The following is a 24,135-nucleotide window of genomic DNA, read 5'->3' as shown; positions in this document are numbered from 1 at the left end:
TCTATAGCTTATGTTAAGGCACGTCTTGGTGCTAAAGGGTATACTCAAGAGTATGGTTTGGATTATTCATGCACCTTTTCCTCGATTGCCAATACCTATTCATCTTCTTGGTCATTGTCACTCGCCTCTGCATCAATTAGATGTGGAGAATGTCTTCTTTCATGGTGATCTTGAGGAGGAGGTCCCACGTGGGTTTGTTGCTTAGGGGGAGCTAGGCTTAGTATGTTGGCTCAAAAAGGCATCATATGGTGTAAAACAATCTCAGAGAGCATGGTTTGGTTGATTCAGTGTTGTAATACTTGACTTTGGCCTTTGATGGTGTGTAGTTCACTTTATGTTTTATCATCATTTCATTGAGTAGGATCCTTCTTATTGTGTATGTGGATGATATTGTAATTATGGTAATGATGATCAAGGTATTCAAAGCCTAAAACACTTTCTAGAGTCTACAAACTATGTTTCAAACTAAAGAATTGAGACCGTTGGAATGCTTATTGGGTATAGAAGTATCCACATCTCGTATTGGAACTATTTGTCACAAAGGAAGTATATTCTTGATCTTTTGGGTGAGACGGGGTTGTTGGGATCCAAATGGATTGATACAGCCATGGATCCTATCGGCAAGTTAGTGTTGGATAATGGGTGATTGGTTGCCTAACCCAAGATGATACGAAAGATTTGTTAGATATTTGAATTATCTCATGGCCACTCGGCTTGACATATCTTTTGCAACAAGTGTTGTGAGTTAATTTTTGTATTCTCCGAAGACAAGTCATTGGCATTTAGTAATTCGCATCTTGAGATATCTCAAAGGTGCAGCTAGGAGAGTTATCTTATATTGAGATCAAGGCCACTCATATTCAGGGATATACTGATGTAGATTGGGTCGGATCACCTTCATACAAAAGATCCACAACTCAGCTTCTTGGAAGAGTAAGAAATAAATCGTAGTGGATAGGGCAAGTGTTGAGTCAGAGGCTATGGCTTACACTACATGTGAGCTTGTTTGGTTGAAAAACATGTTGAAAGAATTGTGTTTTCCACATTCTCAGTTTATGGAGTTGATGTGTGATAATCAAGTTACTCCTCATATTGCCTCCAACTTGGTCTTTCATGAGCGAACACATTGAAGTTGATTGCTACTTTGTCCGGGAGAAACTTGTGCGGAAGTTTATTACCACCACTTATGTGAAGTCTTATGTGCAGCTAGCTGATTTGTTTACCAAAGCTTTGGAGGGTGCTCGTGTTAAATTTCTTTGTAATAAGCTATGGTCATATGATATCTATGCTCCAACTTTAGGGAGAGTGCTAATGGTTATTTTAGTATTTTAGCATATCAATAGTGCATTAGTGTAATGTTAAAACGTTAGAGTAAGGGTATTACGGTCACTAGAATGTATTTCATATGTATTATAAATAGAAGGAGAGACCTATCGTTTGGTTAGGTCTTTCTTTTTACTAAAAATCTCAAACAACAAAACCAAGCCTTAAGTCCCACTAGGTGGGGTCGGCTACATAATATCTTTTTCCGCCAATTTATGCGATCATGCACAATTGTACGTTTATTTTAGCAGAAATAGTATAATAATCATAATTGACTTTAATGTAGTGTTTGGTCAGGAAACAAATTGGAAGGACATGAAAAAGGCAGAAGGGATGAAAGAGGATAGGAAGTGTTATTTCTTTGTTTCCTATCATTGAATGAAAAGAATGGAAAGAAATAAAACTGTTATCAATATAAAATTGTAACCACTCAACTTGATTAGTCAACCAGTCTCTTTCCAGCCAAATGAATAAACTAATGAGTAAATAATATAGTGAGCAATGCTCTTTCTATCCATTTTCTGCCCACTTTTGGAGAAATTGATTTTGGAAGAAAACTCTCATTTCCATCCATTCCTTCTTTAGCTACAAAAAGAATGAATTTTCATTCCCTTTTTCCTCTCTTCCACTTCCTCTGATACCAATCATATTGTTACAATGTTTGATACCTCTCCCCCCCCCAAAAAAGCAAATAAAAAAAAACACCTATGCTACTTGGTGAGAATAAATTACAAATTTTCCGTATGGTTACATTTATTTTCTGTGAATGAAATTCTTTGACTTAAAGCTGATCTTTTCCTTGTACAGGGAAGCTAGAGTTAGGGAACTAGTGCAAGTATTGCTCAGGCTCATTTCCGCAGAATTGGCCCTCCAAAAGGTTAACATGGCAAGTTGACAGGGAAGATGCAATTTGACAAAGCCAGATTTGGTGTTTAATTTACCACTTTTTTTTATACGAGGTTTAGCTGATGAATTCAGCCATAATTTTTGGTTTGTACATTATAGAAAGCTGAGTGGTTGCTGTTTTTGAGAGGCAATCATTTTTTGTAGTCGTGAGGTTTTATTTGTTGTTACCACTGCCAGTGGTGCAAAAATGTATATACATTCTATCATTTTCATATGACGGAGTTATGGAACCTTTTTTAATTCTCATTACTGAGTTGAGCTCTTTGGCAGATTGGTTGGAAGTCGAACAATGTTGGGTAGGTTTTGCAATGATTCTAATTGATACCTTATCTCTGGTGAGAATCGTTATAAACAGCTCCAAATTTTATCTGTTCACTGCATGTTTTGGTTAGTCTTGATATTTTGAACAAGTCTCAATGATTTGAATGTCGTAAAGAGTGGATTTGCTTGTGGAAATTGAAATGGAGTACAACAATTTTAATGGGACTCAAATCTCTCTGAGGAAGGAATCCATTTCTATAACGTATAGTTCAAATGAAATATACCTGAAAAAACAGTCAGGAAAAGACTTTCTGTGGTCCCCTGTCGTGAATTAATTTTCTAAATATTTTGGTGATAGCTCAGTTAGTAGCATGACTTTTTAGATAGTAGGCCGGAGAAAAAGAAGGGGGGAAAAATAATTGCTGACCGTTAAGGCTGTTGAAGGACCCAAACAGTCCATCCAAAGCAAACCAATCAATTTAATTTGCCATCCATTAGGTTAAACTGAATTTGAAAGGCAAACTAATAATAATAATAATAATAATAAAAAAAATAATAAGGGGACTGGAATACGAAACAAATCAATACTGAATCTTTAATGGTTCAACTTAATATTGAATTTTTACTAAATTGACAAAATTGGACCCATTAAAATTATGGGGCAAACACGATCTCACTTAACCCATCAGCCCTTTAATGAACCTTACAAGCATTTATCGTTCAAACTAGCATAAGAGACTTGGAGCACAATTCTAGGCATTTTACTGGCAGAATTTCTTTCTCTCCTCGAGAAAGTCATTGGACACCCCCCTGTCTCCCAACAAATATCATCGAGGTCACTCTTTATCAGCACAATCCAGAATTGAATGTTCTTCCTTTCCTGATAAATGAACTCCTTTCTTGAACAATATATTTTTTTGTTGTATGCTTTTTGGGTTTGCATGAACATATGCATGTACACAGAGAGGTATAAGTATGATGGACAAAAGGAATGTTAAATAAATCAATTTTCTCAAAATTTCCTCATGATAAGAGAGTTTGCATTTGTTGTTAAGAGGTCTTTGACAAGCGGCCATATTTTTTGCCCTTTGCATAACTAATACTGCTCGAGTCTATTCATTCTCCATACTCTTTCCACCTGCTCAGTGTCATATCTGATATCATATCTATAAATATATGAAAGTTGAGTTTAGTTGCAGAGGCTAACGGACGGCGACGACACCAACATGTGTCACTTTTTTGTCTCAGATGGTTCCGGACTACAGATAAAGGGTTTGAGGCAAAATGCAGTACAAAACTTTGTGCTTCATGTTTCATTGCCTTCTCTTATATCTCATGCAATAGAAGCAATGCAAGTGGAAATACGACAAGCATTCACCAAAGATTGAGATTCCAATATGACAGTGCAGATGAACATCATTGAGAACATCGTGGACTATGGCAAACTTAAGGAGATTATTCCTTGGCTGCAAAAATTAATTATAGGGGAAGGATATTGTGTTTCTTTATTATTGAAATCAAAATTATATATTTAGCTAATGATTATGTTGGAGAGCCTGTAGCTTGTTTGGCAAACCATTAATGGACTCTTCAAGAAAGTGAAAGAAGTTAAAAAGAGAAGCAAGTGTGTGGAGGGGGCAATCCAAATTCAAAGGTTGATAGGGCCTTTTTTGTTGCTAGCTGTAATTATTTTGGCTTATATGATGTGTGTTATGACTCATGAGGAGTGTTGGTATTGAATCAAGTATTAGGAATTTAGGTAGCTCATTTTATTAGACACTTTAAACTATGTTAATATATTAGCAATCTGTTTGGTTGGGAAAGTAGAGAGGAGATCAGAGAAAATAGTAGAGAGGAGAAATTAATTTCGCTTTACTTTGGTTTAATAAGAGAGTGGAGAAAAATTTCTACTATTAGAAAGGAGATTCTCAATTCTCACTCTACTTTTTGACATCCCAAAATGTCCCCATAACTACTCAAAAAAATTTTAAAAAATAAATCCCTATAACTAACCATATATATTTTAAAAATATCCAAAAATCACTCAGGAATATTCAAAAATGTACCCCTAATCACACCTGACTTTCCTGAAATATTATTTTTTAAAAAATATATTTATTTACTATTATTTTAAAAATTATTTTATCAAAAGTCGTGGAGCATGCATATCGCGCATCGCACGTACCCACGGCTAATATGAAGAAAGAAGATAAAAATCAGTTGTTATTTTGAAGAACATCCTCACTTGGCCACTTTTTAAAGTTGTTCCAAGAGTATTTTGGTATTTTACAGTTTCTCTTCATTTTTTTTCTGATTTAAGTTAAAAAAAAAAAAAAATGGCTGCTTTTTTCATAATTTTTCTTTCCACTTCCTTTCTCTTTTCGCTACTTGATTTCAACCAAATAAGAGAAGTAGGGGGAAACTACTGTCACTTCTTTTGTCTCCTCTCTACTTCTTACCAAACCTAAGTAGTCCAATAGGAATTTGGAATATATTAAGGAAAAGGAAAATTTGAAAGAACAATAATTATTATAAATAATAATAAATAATAACAACTAATAATAATTACAGTAATAATATCTTTTAGTATAAATTTTAATAACAATAAGAACATTAATAATATAAAAAATTGATAATTATTATTTTAAGTATAATAAATATTATTTAAAAAGTAATAACAAAAATAATAAATTAATAATTAATGATTAATATTTTGAAAATAATAAAAAATAAAAGTAGTCAAACGAAAACAAATAATAATAATAATAATAATAATAAAAATAATAATAATAATAACTGTTATTATTATAGAAACAACAACTAACAATAATTACAATAACAATAGTAACAATTATTACAAAAATAATAACAACAAGAACAATACCTTTTTAAAAAAAAATAAGAAATAATTATCATTAGATATTATTATTAATGACCTTTTAAGAGAAAAAAAAAAACACCAAATTCAGTAATGAACTTAGCTATGTAGAGAATAAAAATTCAACACCATCCCTTTTATATTCCAATCATTCAATAAATTGAAACTATAATATAAAAATATTGCAAAGTCAAAATTTGCATGATCTTAAGTCAAAACATCCTTATATTTTTGCTATTTATCTTAAATCGGTAATATAATAATTGAATTAGTAATTTTATAATCTTTTTAATAACTAAAATTATACTTTTATTAATCACTAATAATTGAATTAATTTTTTTTGTTATTTGAATTTGTAATTTAGATTTCCAACTAATATTAGCAATTAATTATTAATGGTGATTAAAGTAATAATTTCTACAATTATTGTTAGTAAGTGAGTTTTTTTTTTTGAAAATGTCAAGCTTCATATAAACAAAATGGGATAATAAACAAATACAAACTCCAAAACTTTACAGCAACACTACTCTACACATATCTTCTAATATCAACAATAGTCTTGTTAATCAAACTATCTAATTTCTCTTTGTCTCTCCTAAAAACTACATCATTCCTAAGTTTCCACACAAAATATCAATGATTGCCCATATTTTGTTGACCTTCTGCCTCAAACAACCTCGCATCCCATCAATCCATTTCAAAGTATCCTTTCATTTATGGCTACTGATATTAAAGATGATGTCCTCCAAAGAATTCTCCCAAATAGGCCTCCCAACCTTACATTCAAAGAATAGATGATCTATAGTCTCTATGAGATCCTTACATAAAATACAATTAGCATCAATTATGTTACCCCAAGTAAGGATTTTATCCTTAGTCAAAAGCATGTTCAATGCTGCCAGCCAGCAGATAAAAGAGTGTCTTGATTGTACTTGCTTAAACCAGACTACATTGCTCCAATTCACTATTTGACTCCTCTGCCTTATGGCTTCCCAAGCTTATATGAATCTGAAATCATCATTTAAACCCCCTTCCCAACTTAATTTATTTGTAGTATTATTGAAGGGACAAAAGCTTACCTTCTGAATCAATTCAGCAGAGCAGTCCCTCTATCTCCTTGGCCAGTTCCATTAGGAATTACAAATAAAATGATGTAAGGTAGAGTATCTCTAAAGCCCTAATTTATACTGTAGCTGACTACCGTAATATTCAATTAAAGAGCTACAAGGGTGTCAATTATCAAATAAAATTTGAATGGAGCTACCATTGCCCACCTTCCATTTGATTTATATATATATATATATATATCCTTCCTGCATTTCAAGATTTCTTCCCAACAGCAGGAGTCATATGGCTTGATATGCAACTCTCAAAAAATTTGATCCTTGATTTTATATGTATGGACAAATATCACCCATAAGAAAACTTTAGATTTGCATATAGACCAACATAGCTTCATAGCAGCAGCTATTTTCCATTCTGAAAGAGATTTCAAACCAAGACCCCCTTCTCTGGGAGGTTTACAAACATTCTCCAGCTGACTTTACAAGCCTTGGAGTTCCAATCATTACCTTTCCATAAGAAGCATTTAAATTTACTTTCAATCTCCTTGAGGACACAACTAGGTATATCAACCATTTCAGCCCAGAAAGAACAAATACTATGCAGTACTGATTTCAGTAATTGAAGCTTCCTTGCATTAGTAAGAAGTTTGTAAGCCCAATGGTTAATCATGTCGTCAATCTTTTCTATTAGAACTTGACAATTAGCCTTACTCAAACCTTTTTGTGCTAAGAGGGAGACCAAGGTATCAAACTGATAACACTTCCTTTTTGAAGCCTAACAAGTTAGTCATATGCTTAGCCTCTGAATGATTAACCCCTAAAAAGAACACCATAGATTTTGCTGCATTGCATCTTTGACCAGACATCTTATAAAATATGCCCAATAAGCTCTTAACACATCTGACAAAATTTAGGTCCCCCTTGGCAAGTAGCAAAATATCATCAGCAAAACACATGTTAACAAGCTGAATATTCTCACATTTAGCATGGAAGCAGAGAAAATTCTTAGCAATAGTAGTCTTCAGCATTCTACTGAAAACCTCCATGACCATCAAAAATAGATAAGGAGATAAAGGATTGCCTTGTCTTAACCCTTTCTCCCCTTTGAAAAAAAAAAAGAAAAATAAGAAAGGAAGACCCTTTGCAGTCTCATTGATGAGAACAGAGTACCTTGGGTTACATATACATTCCCCAGTACATTGAACAAAATCCACAAGGGTTTCAAGGTATTCCTGTAGCTGCAAAACAAACCTCCAGCTAACAGAATCATAAGCCTTCATATGATCAACCTCAAGAATCATTCTAGGCACCCCTAAGTTCAAGTGATATTTATTTAACAACTCTTGAGCTAACACAAAATTATCGTTGAAGCTACTCCCCTTAATGAAAGCAGATTGGTTCAATCACACAAAATCGCCAACACAAGTCTGCAATCTATTTGCCATCAGCTTGGTAATACATTTATATATAAGGTTACAGCAAGAAATGATCTTAAAGTCCTTCATATCAGCAGGGTTCTTAACCTTAGGAACCAATGTAATGAAAGTAGTGTTAATATGCTTCAAAAGCTTCCTCTCGTGGAAAAATAACGACACTTCTTCAACAATATCTTCCCCTACTATAGGCCACCACATCTTAAAAAATTTTGCATTGAATCCATCCTGCTTTGGAGCTTTTTGATCAATAAATGAAAACATAACCTCTCTGATCTCTTTACCTATTATCTCCTTACTCAACTTCTCTTTATGTTCCTCCTGCCAAGTGAAACCAATAATCTCCTTCAAATATGCATTATTGCAGGCTGTAACATTGTCATCAACCCTTCCCAATAAGTTCTCATAGTACTACAGGATAACCATAATTATATCTTCATCTTCCATTACTGATTCACCTCTCTTATCTTGAATATACTTGATCTTGCTTTTCATGTTCTGCCCTTTAACGTAAGCATGTAAAAATTTATTATTCCTATCACCCGAATCTTATCCAGTCAATCCTTGACTCCTGGACTTCTGCTTCAACATGTCTTCCTCCTGATTGTATAGTTTCAAAAACAATCTCTTCTTTTTATTAGCTAACTTAGGGTTGATTAGTCCCTTAACCACTCCTCCTTCAGCAAAAAGCATATCTTTTCTAGCCACTTCAACTTTTTTACTGAAAAGACTAAAATGGCTCAAACGAAGTTTCTTTAGTTCCTATTTCAAGCCTTTCACTTTCTACAATAACATGTACATTGGAGACCCATTCACTATTACATTCCATTTATTCTCCATAATTTAAAAAAAAAAATCATCATGAGAAGTCCAACAATCCAGAAATCTGAATGGGGGATTAAAACCCTCACCTTTGAATCAAGTTGTACCAGTGAGGCATAATGTTTCGAGACACTCAGAGATATAAATTCCGCATAAAGCCCCCAAAACTGTTGAGAATTTCACTTATGTGCTTGTCCCACATTGGAAAATTAAAGTGGATAATGGGTGCTTATACATGGATGGACCCAAGACCCAATTAGCTTGAGCTTTTGGGTCAAATTGGTGTTCACTCATGTGTATCAAGCCCACCCATGAGCTCCTCCGGTCCTAACAAGTGGTATCAGAGCCAACGGTTCGTAACTCTGGGTGAGCGATATCGTAAAAAAGTCGAGACGGGAAGCTAATTCTCCTGACGTGCTAACAGTTGGAGGATCAAGTGTGTGGCTGAGGCCAATAAGGATCATCTAGGCTGTGGATGGATCCGAATAGGGTCAAGACGTGAGAGGTCGGATTGGTTTGGAGGCACGTGGAATGCAATCTGAGGCACGTAAGGCGCCAGTGGTAAGGCCCACTTAAGCAACTGTTGGAGAATTGTCCCAACAAGGAGACGGTTTCCGTTCAAGGGGGAGTAGCTGGAACTCACAAGTGAGGGGGAGATTGTTGAGAATTCCACTTGTGAGCTTGTCCCACATTGGAAAATTAAAGTGGATAATGGGTGCTTATATACATGGATGGATCCAAGACCCAATTAGCTTGAGCTTTTGGGTCAAATTGGTGTTCACCCATGTGTATCAAGCCCACCCATAGACTCCTCCATTCCTAACAAAAACATGTTAGAAACTATTGAAGAGATGAGAACTCTATCAAGTTTTCTTCTTATTAACCTTACCTCTCTTTTATTAAACCATGTGAAACCGTCTCCTACAGCCTGAGCATCATCTAACTCAATTTCACAGAGAAAAACATAAAAATCCAACATTTGCTTGATTCCAATGTCATTATGACGGTTACTGCTCTCTGTAGAATATTTAATAGTATTAAAATCCCCAACACAAATCATGGTTCACAAATTCTAGCTTTCAAGGCACTCACTGCACTCCATAATTTCCTTCTTGCTATATAGTCTGTAGCACCATAGACAAAAGACACCCAAAGAGGACCAAAATTTAAATTTAAATGAATGGACAACATCTAATTATGTTTCAAAAATTCAACCAATTTAATCTCCATAGGATCCAATCCTACAAAAATACTAGCAACAAAGTCACTATTTTTATAATTGTGAACAAAAACCTAGTTATTATTCAACAATTTAGAAACTATAGCAAACCTATTAGCCTTTACCTTAGTTTCTAGTAGACTAACAACTTTTAGCTTATGATCTTTCATGAATCATCCGACCTCTGTTATTTTTACAAGGTCATTCAACCCTCTAGTGTTCCAGCAGCCAATATTCATTTTAAAAAGGAAACAACAGTGGTTTCAAGTAAGACCTGCTTCTTAGGGGGGGTCTCCCCTACTTTCAGATTGCTTTTTGTCCCCCATATCTTTCCATCACTCCCTGATTTATAACTAGAAGGAGAAGAAATTTTGGATAGGTTATTCTCTACAAACTGAGTTATACCCTTACCTTTATCAATTTTTGCACCTACATTTACAGTACCTTTGCTGTTAGGATTGGGGGATCCTGGAGCAATAATCAAACACGAAGAAAAATAAACATCCACAATGGAAACACCGGAAATTACATGGTTTGGTCGAATCGACCTACGTCCACATAGCACACACCACTGCACTATACTGAGAGAAAAAATACAAGGAGCTTCACTGCTCAACTTTCTCTGTCTCTCTCTCTCTCTTTTCTTGCAACTCTCTGTTTTGCACACACACTCTCTGCGCATAGCACAACACTTCACACAGCTCACACATTGCACATCTACACAATCTCCACATACACACACACACACACACACACACACACACACACACACACACACACACACATATATATATATATATATATATACAAGGGGGAGTAAAATTCAAAGGGCGGTGGCTGCATTTTCAGCATAGTCTGCAAAGGTTGGTGCTCGCCGGTCTCCAATGTCAAAGTTAACGGCTAGGCTGGTGCGGCTGTCGATGACTCCACACCTCTAATTTCAACAATCTCCCACTTGGAGATGGAGACAGCATCTCAACCAGTGTATAGGCAAATGATGTGCTCATGTCTATCTTCAAGCATGAAGACCAACTGAAGTTGAGCACAAATTTAGCTTCTCTATAGTCACCACCTTCGTCAACATGTCAACTGGATTTCTGCTACCTTGAATTTTTTCAAGTGTCAGTACTCCATCCTCTAATAAAAATCTGATGAAGTGATAAAGCAATCCAATATGCTTGGTTCTGGAATGAAATGCAGAGTTCTTTGCCAGATGTATAGCACTCTGACTGTCGCTGTACAAGACATTCCTTTCCTGCTTTAATCCAAGCTCTGTTAACAAACCCTGAAGCCAAATCATCTCTTTGCTCGCTTCTGTCATGGCCACATACTCTACCTTTGTAGTGGATAGAGCAATGATTTTCTGAATCTGTGATACCCAACTAACGGCAGTAGCACCTGCTGTGAAAACATATCCAGTAGTGCTTCTTCTGTGATCTATCTCGCCAGCAAAGTCTGTATCTACGTATCCCTGCAATGTTAGATCACTTTTTCCGAAGCATAAAAATTTGTTAATTGTACCTCGGAGATACCGTGAAATCCATTTTACCGCTTCCCAATGAATTTTTCCTGGATTTGACATGAAACTGCTGACGGTTCCCTCTGCATGACTGAGATCTGGTCTCGTGCAAACCATGGCATACATTAAGCTTCCTATAGCTGAAGCATATGGCATTTTGTTCATTTCCTTTTTCTATTCCTCTGACTCTGGAAACTGAGTCTTTGATAACTTGAAATGACCGGCTAATGGTGTGCTAATTGCCTTAGCATCACTCATGTTGAACCTTCTAAGAATCCGCCTAATGTATTCGGCCTGAGACAACTGCAAGGTTCCCTTCTTCCTGTCTCTAGTGATTCTCATCCCAAGCATCTGTTTTGCTAGACCCAAGTCTTTCATTTCAAATTCAATGAACAACTGCCTTTTCAATTTTCTGATCTCGTCCATGTCCGATCCTGCAATTAGCATATCATCAACATAAAGCAAAAGAATTATGTAACTTGATTTATACCTCTTGAAATAGCAACAATGATCAACGTTGCATTTGTGGTATTCATTCTTTTGCATGAAGCCGTCAAATTTCTTATACCACTGCCTTGGAACCTGTTTTTAACCATACAGACTCTTATTCAACTTGCAAACAAGTTTTTCTTTGTCTTTCTCTACAAAACCTTCAGGTTGGTGCATGTATATCTCCTCCTCTAGATCACCATAGAGGAAAGTAGTTTTTACATCTAACTGCTCGAGGTGTAAATTTTTTGCTGCAACAATGCTTAAAACTGTCCAAATGGTTGTGTGTTTCACAACTGGTGAGAAGATTTCTGAGTAGTCAATACCTTCTATTTGTTGGAAACCTTTGACCACGAGTCTTGCTTTGTATCTTCTCGTACCATCATGCTCTTCTTTTATGCGGTACACCCATTTGTTTCGAAGAGCTTCTTTTCCCTTGGGCAACCTAGCTAGCTCCCAAGTCCTATTGTCAGTGAGGGATTTCATCTCATCTTTCATGGAAAGTTCCCACTTGCTAGCCTCATTCACCTGACATGCTTTGTCATAGCACTTTGGTTCACCTACATCGGTTAGTAACAAGTAATCCAAATATCTCCTATTTGGCACATGCGGTCGGGAAGACCTCCTCAGAGTCAGAGTAGGAGTCAGAGTTGGAGTCTGTGGTGCTTCAAAGCACTCCTCTGTGATAAATTCCTCAGTTTGGGAATTATGAATAGTCTGTTGTGCCATGTTGCTATTAGTGAAATCATCCAACTTTACAATATCAGGGTTATGTAGTGCAGGATTACTTGATGATGTCGCGTATTTGTACATAACCTTTTCATTGAAAACAACATCTCGACTTCTAATTATTTTCTTGTTTTGATCATCCCAAATAAGGTAACCAAACTCATCTTCACCATATCCAAGAAATGTGCATTTTTGAAATTTTGGATCAAGCTTTATCCTAGCCTGATCACTTATATGTTCATAAGCAACGCAACCGAAAAATTTTAAATGTGAAAGTTTTACCTCCTTTTTGCTCCATACCTCCTCCAGTAACTAGAGTTGCAATGGTACTGATGGACTTCGGTTCATAAGATAAGCAGTTGTGTTGATAGCTTCTGCCCAAAACTGCTTTGGTAAACCTGCTTGTAATCGCATACTTCTGGCTCTCTCAGTTAAGGTTCTATTCATTCATTCTGCTACGCCATTGTGTTGGGGTGTACCTGGCACGATTCTTTCAAGTCTGATCCCATGCTCGTAGCAAAACCTTTTGAATTCTCTATCTTCATATTCACCACCATTGTCTGATCTCAGCTTTTTTATTTTCAAGCCTATTTCATTTTCCACCATGGCCTTCCATTTCCTGAAAACATTATATACTTCAGATTTATGTCTTAAGAAATAAACCCATAACTTCCTAGAATGGTCGTCAATAAAGGTGACGAAATAGGATTTCCCGCCAATGGATGAAACTAAGCTTGGTCCCCAAACATCGGTGTGCACTAGCTCTAATTTTTCTTTCTTTGGAGTTCTGCCGAATGTCTAAAAGCTGACTCTTTTCTGTTTGCCGAGGATGTAGCTTTCACATTGGTCAATATTAGTTGACTGGAGACATGGTATCTTTCCCTTTGAGTTCATGATTTTCAAACCTTTCTCACTCATCTGACCGAGTCTCTGGTATCATAAGTTTGAATCTTCATTTCCTGCAACAACTGAAATTGACATGCAAGCATCTAAGGTCATATAAAGAGTACCGGTTTTTGTACCGCGCAAGCATGTCATTGCGCCTTTGGGAATTTTCCAACTTTTGCCATAGAAGGTTGTAGTGTGACCTTCACTTGCAAGCTGTCCAATAGATATTAATTTTTTCTTGAGATCAGGGATATATCTTACATTAGTCAAACTCCAAGTGGTACCTGTCAAATTTATTTTTTCTTCTCCTTTTCCTACAACTTCACAAGGTTTGTCATCACCAAGATAAACATTGTCAAGATTACCAGGTACATACATGTTAAGCATTTCTTTGTTGCCGGTTGCGTGAAATGAGATTCTAGAGTCTAATACCCAAGACTCTCCCTTTCTTTCCAAAGAGCATAACAGTGCATCTTCTTCTCCTGAAGAAGAGGTGACATTTGCTTCGGTCTTATTTTCTGAATCCTTTTTCTGGGATCAACATTGATTTTTGTAGTGACCAATCTTGCCACAATTCCAACACTCAATTTTCTTTTTGTTTTGAGTGTTGTTAGAATTTCCTGGAGCTCTTGATTTGGACCGTCTGCTTCTTGATCTTCCACGGTTTTGATTTCTACCCCTGGTCTGTTTCTCACCTTGTGTGACCAAGGCACGCCCTTGGAGGTTAACAGTTGACTTTCTAAGGGTGTCAGTGTCCTGTAGTGAAGCCATCACTTCTGCCAAATTCAAGATTTCCTTGCCAACAAACAATGTTGTGATGAGACTATCATAAGAAAGTGGTAGAGATGCCACGAGAAGAAGTGTTTTTTCTTCTTCTTCAACTTTTACACCAAGACTCATTAGTTGGGTCATGATCTTGTTGTAATCATTTATGTAGTCAATAATATTTACCCCTTCTTCCATTTTTAGCTGATAGAGTTTCTTCTTCAAAAATAGCTTGTTTGTTAGAGATTTTGACATGTATCTTTGTTCTAATTTATTCCATAGCTGAACAGGTGATGATTCATCTAAAACAGAATATTTAAGTTCATTTGACAAGTATAAACAAATAGTACTAACCGTTTTCATTTCCATCTCTGCCCAATCATCATCATTGATATTTTCTGGTTTCTTCCCGATTAGTGGCTTGATCAAGTCACGTTGAATCAAGATATCATTGACTGTACTCTGCCATAGACTAAAATTGTTTCGACAGTCAAATTTCTCCACGTCGAACTTGGATAAATTGTCATCCATTATAAAACAGTAACTTAGAGTTTGATTTTGGAAAAATTGACTACACCAATGCATCCAGAACGGTCAAAATAGCTAGGAATAGGTCTGACCCGATTTGTGTGTGGATCCCACAAATGACGTGGTAGGCGGGCTCCACTGGTGACGTGGTAGGTGGGCCCCTGGTGACGTGGCAAAAGATTGCAAATTCTAGGTGTGTCAGCACTTCTACACACACTTCTTTAAAATAATTAAAAAAAAAAAAAAAAACACTTCTACCGCTCCAATTAATTGATGCAAAAGAAAAAAAAAAAATCTCCCACCTTACTTTTGTAAAGAAAAAAAGTGAAATGACAACACCCCTTTATAATTTAACAATAAAAGACCTTAACCCCTTTTAGAGACTTGCAGTCTTCCTCTTCAACCTTTTGCTCCATCTCTGTCTCTACACAGAGAAAAAAAAAAACATGGTCCTTTCCAGACGCTGCAATCACTCGTGGCTGAGAGATCCGATTGCGATCAGTAGCGAACAATTTTTGCGGGGAAGTAACGAGGAGCTGATATGGCGGTGTGTGAAGTCGTTGAACCCAAAGGTAAGCACAAATTTTAATCACGCTCCTCACCCTCTCCAAGCTCTGATACCAGTTGTTAGGATTGGGGGATCCTGGAGCAATAATCACACACGAAGAAAAATAAACATCCACAATGGAAACACCAGAAATTACGTGGTTCGGTCGAATCGACCTACGTCCACGGAGCACACACCACTTCACTATACTGGGAGAAAAAATACAAGGAGTCTCACTGCTCAACTCTCTCTATCTCTGTCTCTGTCTCTCTCTTTTCTTGCAACTCTCTGCTTTGCACACACACTCTTTGCACATAGCACAACACTTCACATAGCTCACACACTGCACATCTACACAATCTCCACACACACACACACACACACACACACATATATATATATAAGGGGGAGTAAAATTCAAAGGGCGGTGGCTGCATTTTCAGCATAGTCTATAGAGGTTGGTAGCCATCGGTCTCCAATGTCAAAGTTAACGGCTGGGCTGGTGCGGCTGTCGACGACTCCACACCACTAATTTCAACATTTGCAATCAAATGCAACCTGCACTTCAGCACTTTTTTTAGTCCCTTTTGTAATAACCCAGGAAAAAAATTAAAAAAAATTAATTAATAAATTAAAATTATTAATCAATTAATTAGTTAAACATTATTAAATTAATGTATTAAATAAATAAATAAAGGAAATAGAAAAAAATTAAATTAAAATAAATTATTTATTAATAATTAATTAGTTAAACATTATTAAATTAAGTAAAGTGGTGGTTATGTATATATATATATATATATATATATATATATATATATATATATATATAATATGATATTTTTATAATATATATAAAGTAAGTAAAAGAAAAAAGAAAAGAAAAGAAACAAAAGATAAGGAAGCAGAGGCTTCCTGCGAATTGCTGCACTATCTCTCTCTGTTCTCTCTCTGTCTCCCGACATCTACTCTCCGTCTTTGTCTCTCTCTCCTCTCATTTCTTAATGAATATTCGACTGATCGAGAAACAGAAGGTGTCGTTGAATTCCTAGTTCTTCCATTGACATTTCTACTTGAGTGAATTTGTCGTGGGAGCGACGTAGACACCATTCCTGGGGTAAGACAACTTTCCCCTAATTTCTCAATTTCTCGTTAAATTTGCTATTGAATAGACGATCAAGCACCACCATGGGATCCTAATCGTGATCGTCGTCATTTTGACATAAGTAAAGTTTCAATTGGGGTTTTCTAGACCCCACTCTAAAGCGAGAGTGAGATTTGGGAAATTTGGTAATTTGGCTATATTTAAGGGTATAATTATTTATTGGGTATTTAAGGGCTTAGAAAATATTAAAATAGTATTTTATTTAGTATTAATTTAATGGAATTAGGATTTTTAATTTAGGGTCCAGGTGAGCGCCGCGGGTATTTTTCGGGATCCCTGTTGGCGTAATTCAAGAAACCAGGTAAGGGGAAATTGTATATTAAATCATATTTTATGAAATTAAGGGTAATAATTTATGTTATTATATATATGTTTTGGTGTGAATTATTAAAATGCCAGCCATGTAAAACTATGATTTCTGAGTTTAAGACCACTTATTTAGTTATGTATTTGTGGAAATGAACTAAAGAAAGTGGAAAGAATTTTCTGGATAATTATGTAAGAAATGGAAATTGTATTTTCAGTAATTAAATGCTAAATGTGGGTTAACTTATTTTACAGGAACATGTATGAATTTTACTGTTAAATTGTGCAGCATGAGATTCTGTACAAATATATGTTAAATGTATGAGATGTAAGCTAAGTAAGTAAAGCATTAAAAATAAAATATGATATAGATTATGTTACTTGTGTATGTTAAATGCAACCATATAAATGTAAGACAACTGAAAGACAGCCATGTTAGCATATTTTAGCGCATTTCTATGTGGACTAACAAATGATGGCTAAAGACCAGCTGTAGTACAAAGGAATGAAATGAAAATGTTATGCAATGAAATGACAATGGAATAACCATGAAATGAAATGACAAATGTAAACGAAGTAAATAGGAAAGAGTCACTTAAAGTGAAATAAAATGCAATGTTTAAAGCTATGAACATGAACAGATGTGTATGAATGAATAATGACAGAAAGAAATAAAGCATAATGTTATAAGAAGTATTTATGTATGTTGAACATGTTATGATTAGGTAAGGCAAACCCTTCGCCTGAGGGCTTACTGAGAAAGGCGAGTGCACTAGTAGCTTCAGATGTGGCAGTAGTTGTATAATGTACTAGGGCAGAGGGAACCTACTTGTATGGGCAGGTAGATTTCGCTATCCTTAGGGTCTTTTCCGGTAAACTATTATTGAACGGTGTGAGTACGAGATCAATCTAACACTTGAGGGCTTACTGAGTAAGGTGAGTGTCCTGGTATGCTTTATTAGTGACCTTATGATTGCCTAAATATTAGAGTAAAGGGGTGATACTTGTATGGGCGGGTAATCACCCCTATCCTTGGGTAATCTCGTGGGTTAAATCTCTGCATGTGATTGATTAGGTTCAAAGAATGATTTTAGAAATTATGTTAACGATTTTCAAATGTTAAATAATATGTTGTTATATAAACTCATGTTAGTCACACACTGTTTTAATATATTGTTTCTTTCCTTACTGAGATGTGTCTCACCCGAATATGAATGTATCTTTTTCAGGACCTCCTCGAGATCAAGCTTAAAGAGCTCGAGGTTTTATAACATTTTTGGAAAAATAGAAAGAGAAACGGGTATATTTATATTAATTTTGAGATGTACAAATTTATGTTTTATGTTCTATGTTTTAAGTCTTCAGATAGATGAATAGTTGTGAATACTGGTATTTGTGGTTAATGTTTGGAAATATTTATATATGCTGAATACTGGTGGATGATTAATTTGTTATGGTTGATAGATAGGGGTAGTAAATTCTAGTATTATTGATTATGGTTTTTATATTATATGGAGATTATGTTTATACTTTCCGCTGCATATATCATGGATTATGGATTATCAGAGATTTTATCAGGTATAACACGCCGGACCCGGGTTTAAGGGTTCAGGGCGTTACACCTTTACAAAGAGCTACGGCTTTCTCTTCAGCCAATGGAATTCCAAGATTCTCACCTTTAGAATCATCCAACACATTGAAAATATTGACAAGCTCAAATCCTTTCTCTATAACCTGGGTCTCAACATTCTGATTATCAACGAAAAATTACCTTTTTCGGTTCTTCAACTTTCTCAACTGTACTGAATTGATCCTCATTGAAAATTTGATTTGCTTTAGGCTTCAAAAACTTGGAAGCTAAACAATATTTCATCAAATGCCCCATTTTCTTACAACCTACACAAAAAGAAGGCTTCCAAGAGTATTCAACATCCACAGTTTGCAAAGAACTAGAGGACATCTTAATGATAATGAACTCTGGTAGACTTCTCCCCATATCAACTTCCACACAGACCATGGCCCTTATCAATTTGGTTCTCTTATCCAAGCATAACGGAGCCCCAATGGAACTAGCAATATAGTTTAGTCCTTCCTTAGTCCAATACATGGAGGAAATTCTGTAAATGTTAACCCAAATTGGGATGCTCGAAAGTTGCAACTCCTTATTCTCACAATAAAAATTCCATTCAAATAGAAACATGTGACTATTACCGACGAACCATGGCCCATTCTCAACTACCCATTCTATCTCATCTCTCTTGCTGAATCTAAAGATGTAAGATCTCAACGGCAAAGAGTAGATCTCAATACCTTGGAACCTTTTCTAGATTTTCTCAATTACACTCTTCACATATGACAATGGTGGAGCTTTACCAAGAAACTGACCTATAAGCAATCCACTCCATTTAATTTTACCAATTTCAAAAACTTCAAAAAGTGTAGCAACAAGGATCTTACCTTCATGTGACTTAGGCTTGAAGAAATCCATATCAAGGCACCTTCCCAAAGATAAAGTGAAAAGGTTACTCCATTTCTACCCATGGTCTCCTCTGCTTCACGCCCTCTGGGATCTGTTGATGATCAAACAACCTCATCAAATCAATCCCAACTTGTTTAATCAAAGGATTCAAGCCATGAATACCTTCAACATCCATCTACAATTCTCAGACTGAGCAAAAATGAAGCTCAATCAGATGATAGATGTAATGAACCCAATAGTGTGTGATGTATAATTTGATGAATTATGAACAGGAAAATCGAATAAATGGAATGAATGAATGGAGATTTACTAGTTGCAATTCATAAAAAAAAAAAAAAAAAAAATTGGAAATAATGAAGCTACAGTTGGCTGAGTGGAGAGAGCCACTCTCCAAAGCAACAAACAAATTCCAATTTTTTAATATCCTCTCATATTTTCCAGTTGCCACCATATACTCCTAACAAACTATAACAACCTACTTCCAGAATACCCACATGGGCTTTTTAAGTTAGGAAAATACTACCCCCTAACAGACTCCTACTTGGGCCAACCATTGGCCCACTTTTACACCCCTTAATACCAAATGATAGGATTTGTACAAAATGGTAAAATGAGCTTCGGCCCACAGCGCCTCAGCCCAACTTCCACAACTCGACCCGCATATGATTCACCCAGCGCACGTAGCTTCACCTCACACGTGCATCTGATTCCCCCCTGCTTCTCCAACTACGAAGAGTCGCCTCGATCTTCCTCCCAGCTTCCCCAACTCCAAAGAGTCACCTCAGTTTGCGAAGAGCCACCTCGGTCTTCCCCTGCAACACTCATTTTAGCTCCTATTAAACCTACTCTTACCTCCAACATCCTCCCAGCTCCCCTCTGGTATTCCTTTTACCTCCGCCCATAACAATACCCTCCCCTTTAGAGCACCTTGCTCACAAGGTGAGGAAATTGCTCCTGCAATGCATAGTACCAGTCCCAAGTCGCATCTTCCCACCAAACTAGTACCTTCGTCGCTGACATATTGCCCATTTTCTTCATGCGCCTTTCTCAAATTTCTTCGAGTTCTGGTTTGAGGGTTCCTTGGTAATCAGTGGGTGGTAATCATGGGATCACTTGAGTTGAAACTCCAAGGTGGGGCTTGAGATGTGATATGTGAAAAATGGGATGAATCGGGCTCCCCACTGGTAGATTGAGCTTGTAATCTACTTCTCTGATTTTCTGTAACACCCCAAAGGGTCCATAAAACCTCGGTTACAGCTTCAGATTCCGCTAGACAGCCACAGTCATCTGTCTATAGGGCTGAAGTCGCAGGTATACCTTGTCTCCAATTGAAAATTTTCACTCCTTTCTCTTAAGGTCAACATACTTCCTCATTCGGTTTTGGGCATGTTGCAGGTTTTGCTTAAGGAGACTCAATGTTGCCTCACAATCTCTGAGATAATCATCTACCATAGCCACACTGGTGGTCCTCGAGCCGTAGCTCAGGAGGTGTGGTTGTGGTACTCCGCTAATGCTAAGTACTTCACCCATTTTTTTGGTTTGTCCCCCACAAAACATCTAAGGTGCCCTTTCAAGCACTTTTTGACCACCTCTGTCTAACCATTAGTCTGGTTGTGCTAAACTTCAGTTGGACTCCCTCTAGAGGAAAAAGTTCTTGCCAAAATTTACTTAGAAATGTTGTCCCCCTGTCCGAGACAATAGTTCTTAGCATCCCATGTAATTTGAAAACGTTCTATATAAAACTTTGGGCTACCTGGCTTGCTGTGAATGGGTGACTTAGGGGTAGGAAATGGGCATACTTGAAGAATCGGCCAACCACCACTAAAATAACTTATTTCCCCTATGAGAAGGGTAAACCCTCATGAAATCCATACTTAGATTTGTCCACACTTGTTCTGGAATGGGAAGTGGTTGTAGGAAGCCTGCAGGGTAAGTGTTTTCTCCTTTCATCTGCTAGAATATGGGGCATTCCTTTATGAATTGTTTGACTTCTTTCTTCATGCCATGCCAGTAAAAATCTCTTCTGGTTCTTTGTATGTTTTTTTCATAACGCTCATGACCTGCTACTGCATTGCCATGAAACATTTGTATTACTTGTCACTTGATCTGTGCCTTTCTACCTATAAAAAGCTTGCTTTTGTAAAATAATAATCCATCCCTCAGGGTGAACCCTTCCGCTTGTGTGCCCAATTGAATTTGCTGAATAAGATTTTGTATGTCACTATCATTTGCATATGAGACTTTTAAATCATCAATCCACTCAACAATGGGGAATGAAATAACCATTATACTTGCATCTTTTTCTGCTGCATGATTGTCTGCTGTGTTGAGAGTGTCACTTTTTAAATCTTTTTGTTCCAACAGGAATTCAAACTCTACTGATCTAATGTGACAATGAATGGCCGCCCCAAGATATATGGTCTCCATTTCTTAACTGCAATGACTAAAGCTATCAATTTTTTCTCATATGTTGACATGAGAAGAAGGGTTCTACCTTTCAATGCTGACTAATGCTATTAGTTGGTTGCCCTTGTTGCATGAGTACTTCTCCAATCCCCTTCCCTGATGCATTGCATTCAATTATGAATTTCTTTGTGAAATCTAATAAAGCTAGAACAGGTGAAGTGGACATTTTCTCCTTTAATCCCTTAAAAGCCTTCTCAACCTCTTCATTCCAGTGAAACCCATTCTTCTTAAGTAAATTGGTCAGTGGTGCTGCTATGGCTCCATACCCTTTAATAAATCTTTTGTAATATCCTATGAGACCTAGGAACCCTTTTAAAGCTTTGAGAATCTTAAGTAGGGGCCAATCAATCATAGCCTATAACTTGGTAGGGTCTACCCTCACCCCCTTACTCGATACCAAATGCCCTAGGTACTCCACCTCTTGACTGCCAAACTTGCATTTACTTCTGTAGGGAAACAATTGCTGATCTAGTAGAATTTGTAGGGCCATTCTTAGGTGTTTGAGATGTTCTTCCATAGATTTGTCGCATACTAGAATGTCATCAAAGAAAACTAGGATAAATTTTCTAGATAGAGTTGGAATACCTCATTCATCAAGCCTTGGAAGGTTGATGGTGCATTTGTCAACCCAAAGGGCATCATAAGGAGCAAGTAGTCTAAAGTGAAGCTACATTCTCTTGAAGTGACTAAAGTCCTGAACACATGTCACTACTAAATGTGGTGAATTCATGGTGGAAGGGTACAAATCAAGATGAGATGCAGGTTCTTGTTGCTGATCTAGAGGTGGAGGTATAGTTGCTGGCCTTTTTGGTCGTCCTCCTTTCAAAAACCAACCCTATTCATGCTTTTCATATCCCATTTGCTTCAGGGTTGTAGAATTAAAAAGATCGTACTGAGTTCGCTTTATGAATAGCTCGGTAGGAGTAGTGACACTAAGATGTGCAAAGAGGAGGTTTAGAACACCACTATACACGGAAGAGTGACTTGACGAGTTTCTAATTTAGCCCACTTCCATTTCAAAATTAAGCTAGACATATTGAGTTTCTTCCCTTTCAACAAACACCATAACACAAAGCAATCAACATAGGAGATGTGATCATATGAATCGACTTATGGTAGGATAGTGTTCGTGATTACTTTATGAAGGATTTGAGCTTGTAGGTTCAGCTTCTTATACATTGGAGGATGTCCAAAGTATACCGGTTCCTCTACCATAATCAACGGCAAGAATTCCTCCGGAGTGAAACCTTGCTCCATAATCCATGTTTGAGCAAGTGCTGGTGTTGACCTTATAGGTTATATCTAATTTTGATTATGACAAATACTTTGATATTTAATGATTGATGAGTTTGTGTGTAAAATCAATTGGAAGTATCATATGGTGCATGCACATGGACTTGAAGAAGATAAAGACCCAGAACATTTATTGGTTGTAATTTAATTGATTTTTATTTAGGCCTGTAATAGTAAATAGGAAATGGTCTGTAATAATCAATGCATTACATGCATGATAGGGCAGATAATCAATTTATTACATGCATGATAGAGTAGATAAGTTCAAAGGATTATTGAATGACCTTAGGGATCCCCTTCGATCGATTGATGCTAGATTTTTGGGGTTAACTCACAAAGATCATAGATTGTTTTTAGGACCCTAAATATTGCATAAAAATGTTCTTCATTGTCTTGAAAATAAACATCATATAAATAGGGACAATTTAATAAAAGTAAAAAAATCGAAATGCCCAAGGATGGCATGTTCGGTCGACCGAACTTAGTTAGACTGAGATCTTCGGTCGACCGAACCTCCTTGGGTCAACATGTTGACCCCTCGATCGATCAACCAAGAATATATATGCAATGCCTTGGTCGATCGAAACCCCACATGGGAAATTTCAACCACCTGGTCGATCGAACCCTTAAGTTTAAAATATCTCAGTTAACCGAAGTTCGAGTAGTTCGGTCAATCGAATTAGACTCGGTCGACTAAACCGCGCGGATTAGAAAATTGCCTTCCACTTAGTCGACCATCTTTTTAGTTCAAAATACTCCTGATCGACCAAACTGAGACACTTGGTCAACCGATGCTCTCAGGTTGGCGAATTTCACCGAGGTTAAAATACTGTTAAATTTTATTAACCTCACTTGAACTTTTTCTAAGATGACCAATATGTCTTGAACGGTTATAAATCTTGGGAATTTTATATATACCTCTTTATTTGCAAAGATTAAAGTAAGATTAGCAAAAACAATTGGAAAATTTTCTCTGATTTTCAAAAGCTCTATTTCTCACATTCAAACTTTATTCCTTTATTCTTACTTATTTTCATTGCAAACCTTGCTAAGT

General features: G+C 36.5%; 1 protein-coding gene across 4 annotated transcripts in view; it reads left to right on the top strand.

Moving 5' to 3' along the window:
- LOC131154318 (uncharacterized) overlaps positions 1 to 2,475 on the top strand; it is a 126,522-nt gene extending 124,047 nt beyond the window's left edge. For all 4 annotated transcript variants that reach the window (XM_058107011.1, XM_058107014.1, XM_058107012.1 and 1 more), the window contains exon 44: positions 2,131 to 2,475. In XM_058107011.1, the coding sequence (XP_057962994.1) occupies positions 2,131 to 2,218 (88 nt within the window). In that variant the 3' untranslated portion in view covers positions 2,219 to 2,475. The remainder of the gene's footprint in view (positions 1 to 2,130) is intronic.
- The last annotated feature ends 21,660 nt before the right edge of the window (positions 2,476 to 24,135 follow it).

The sequence above is a fragment of the Malania oleifera genome, chromosome 4 (assembly GCF_029873635.1).
Source record: "Malania oleifera isolate guangnan ecotype guangnan chromosome 4, ASM2987363v1, whole genome shotgun sequence".
NCBI lineage: Eukaryota > Viridiplantae > Streptophyta > Magnoliopsida > Santalales > Ximeniaceae > Malania > Malania oleifera.
This window is presented reverse-complemented; position numbering and strand designations above follow the sequence as displayed.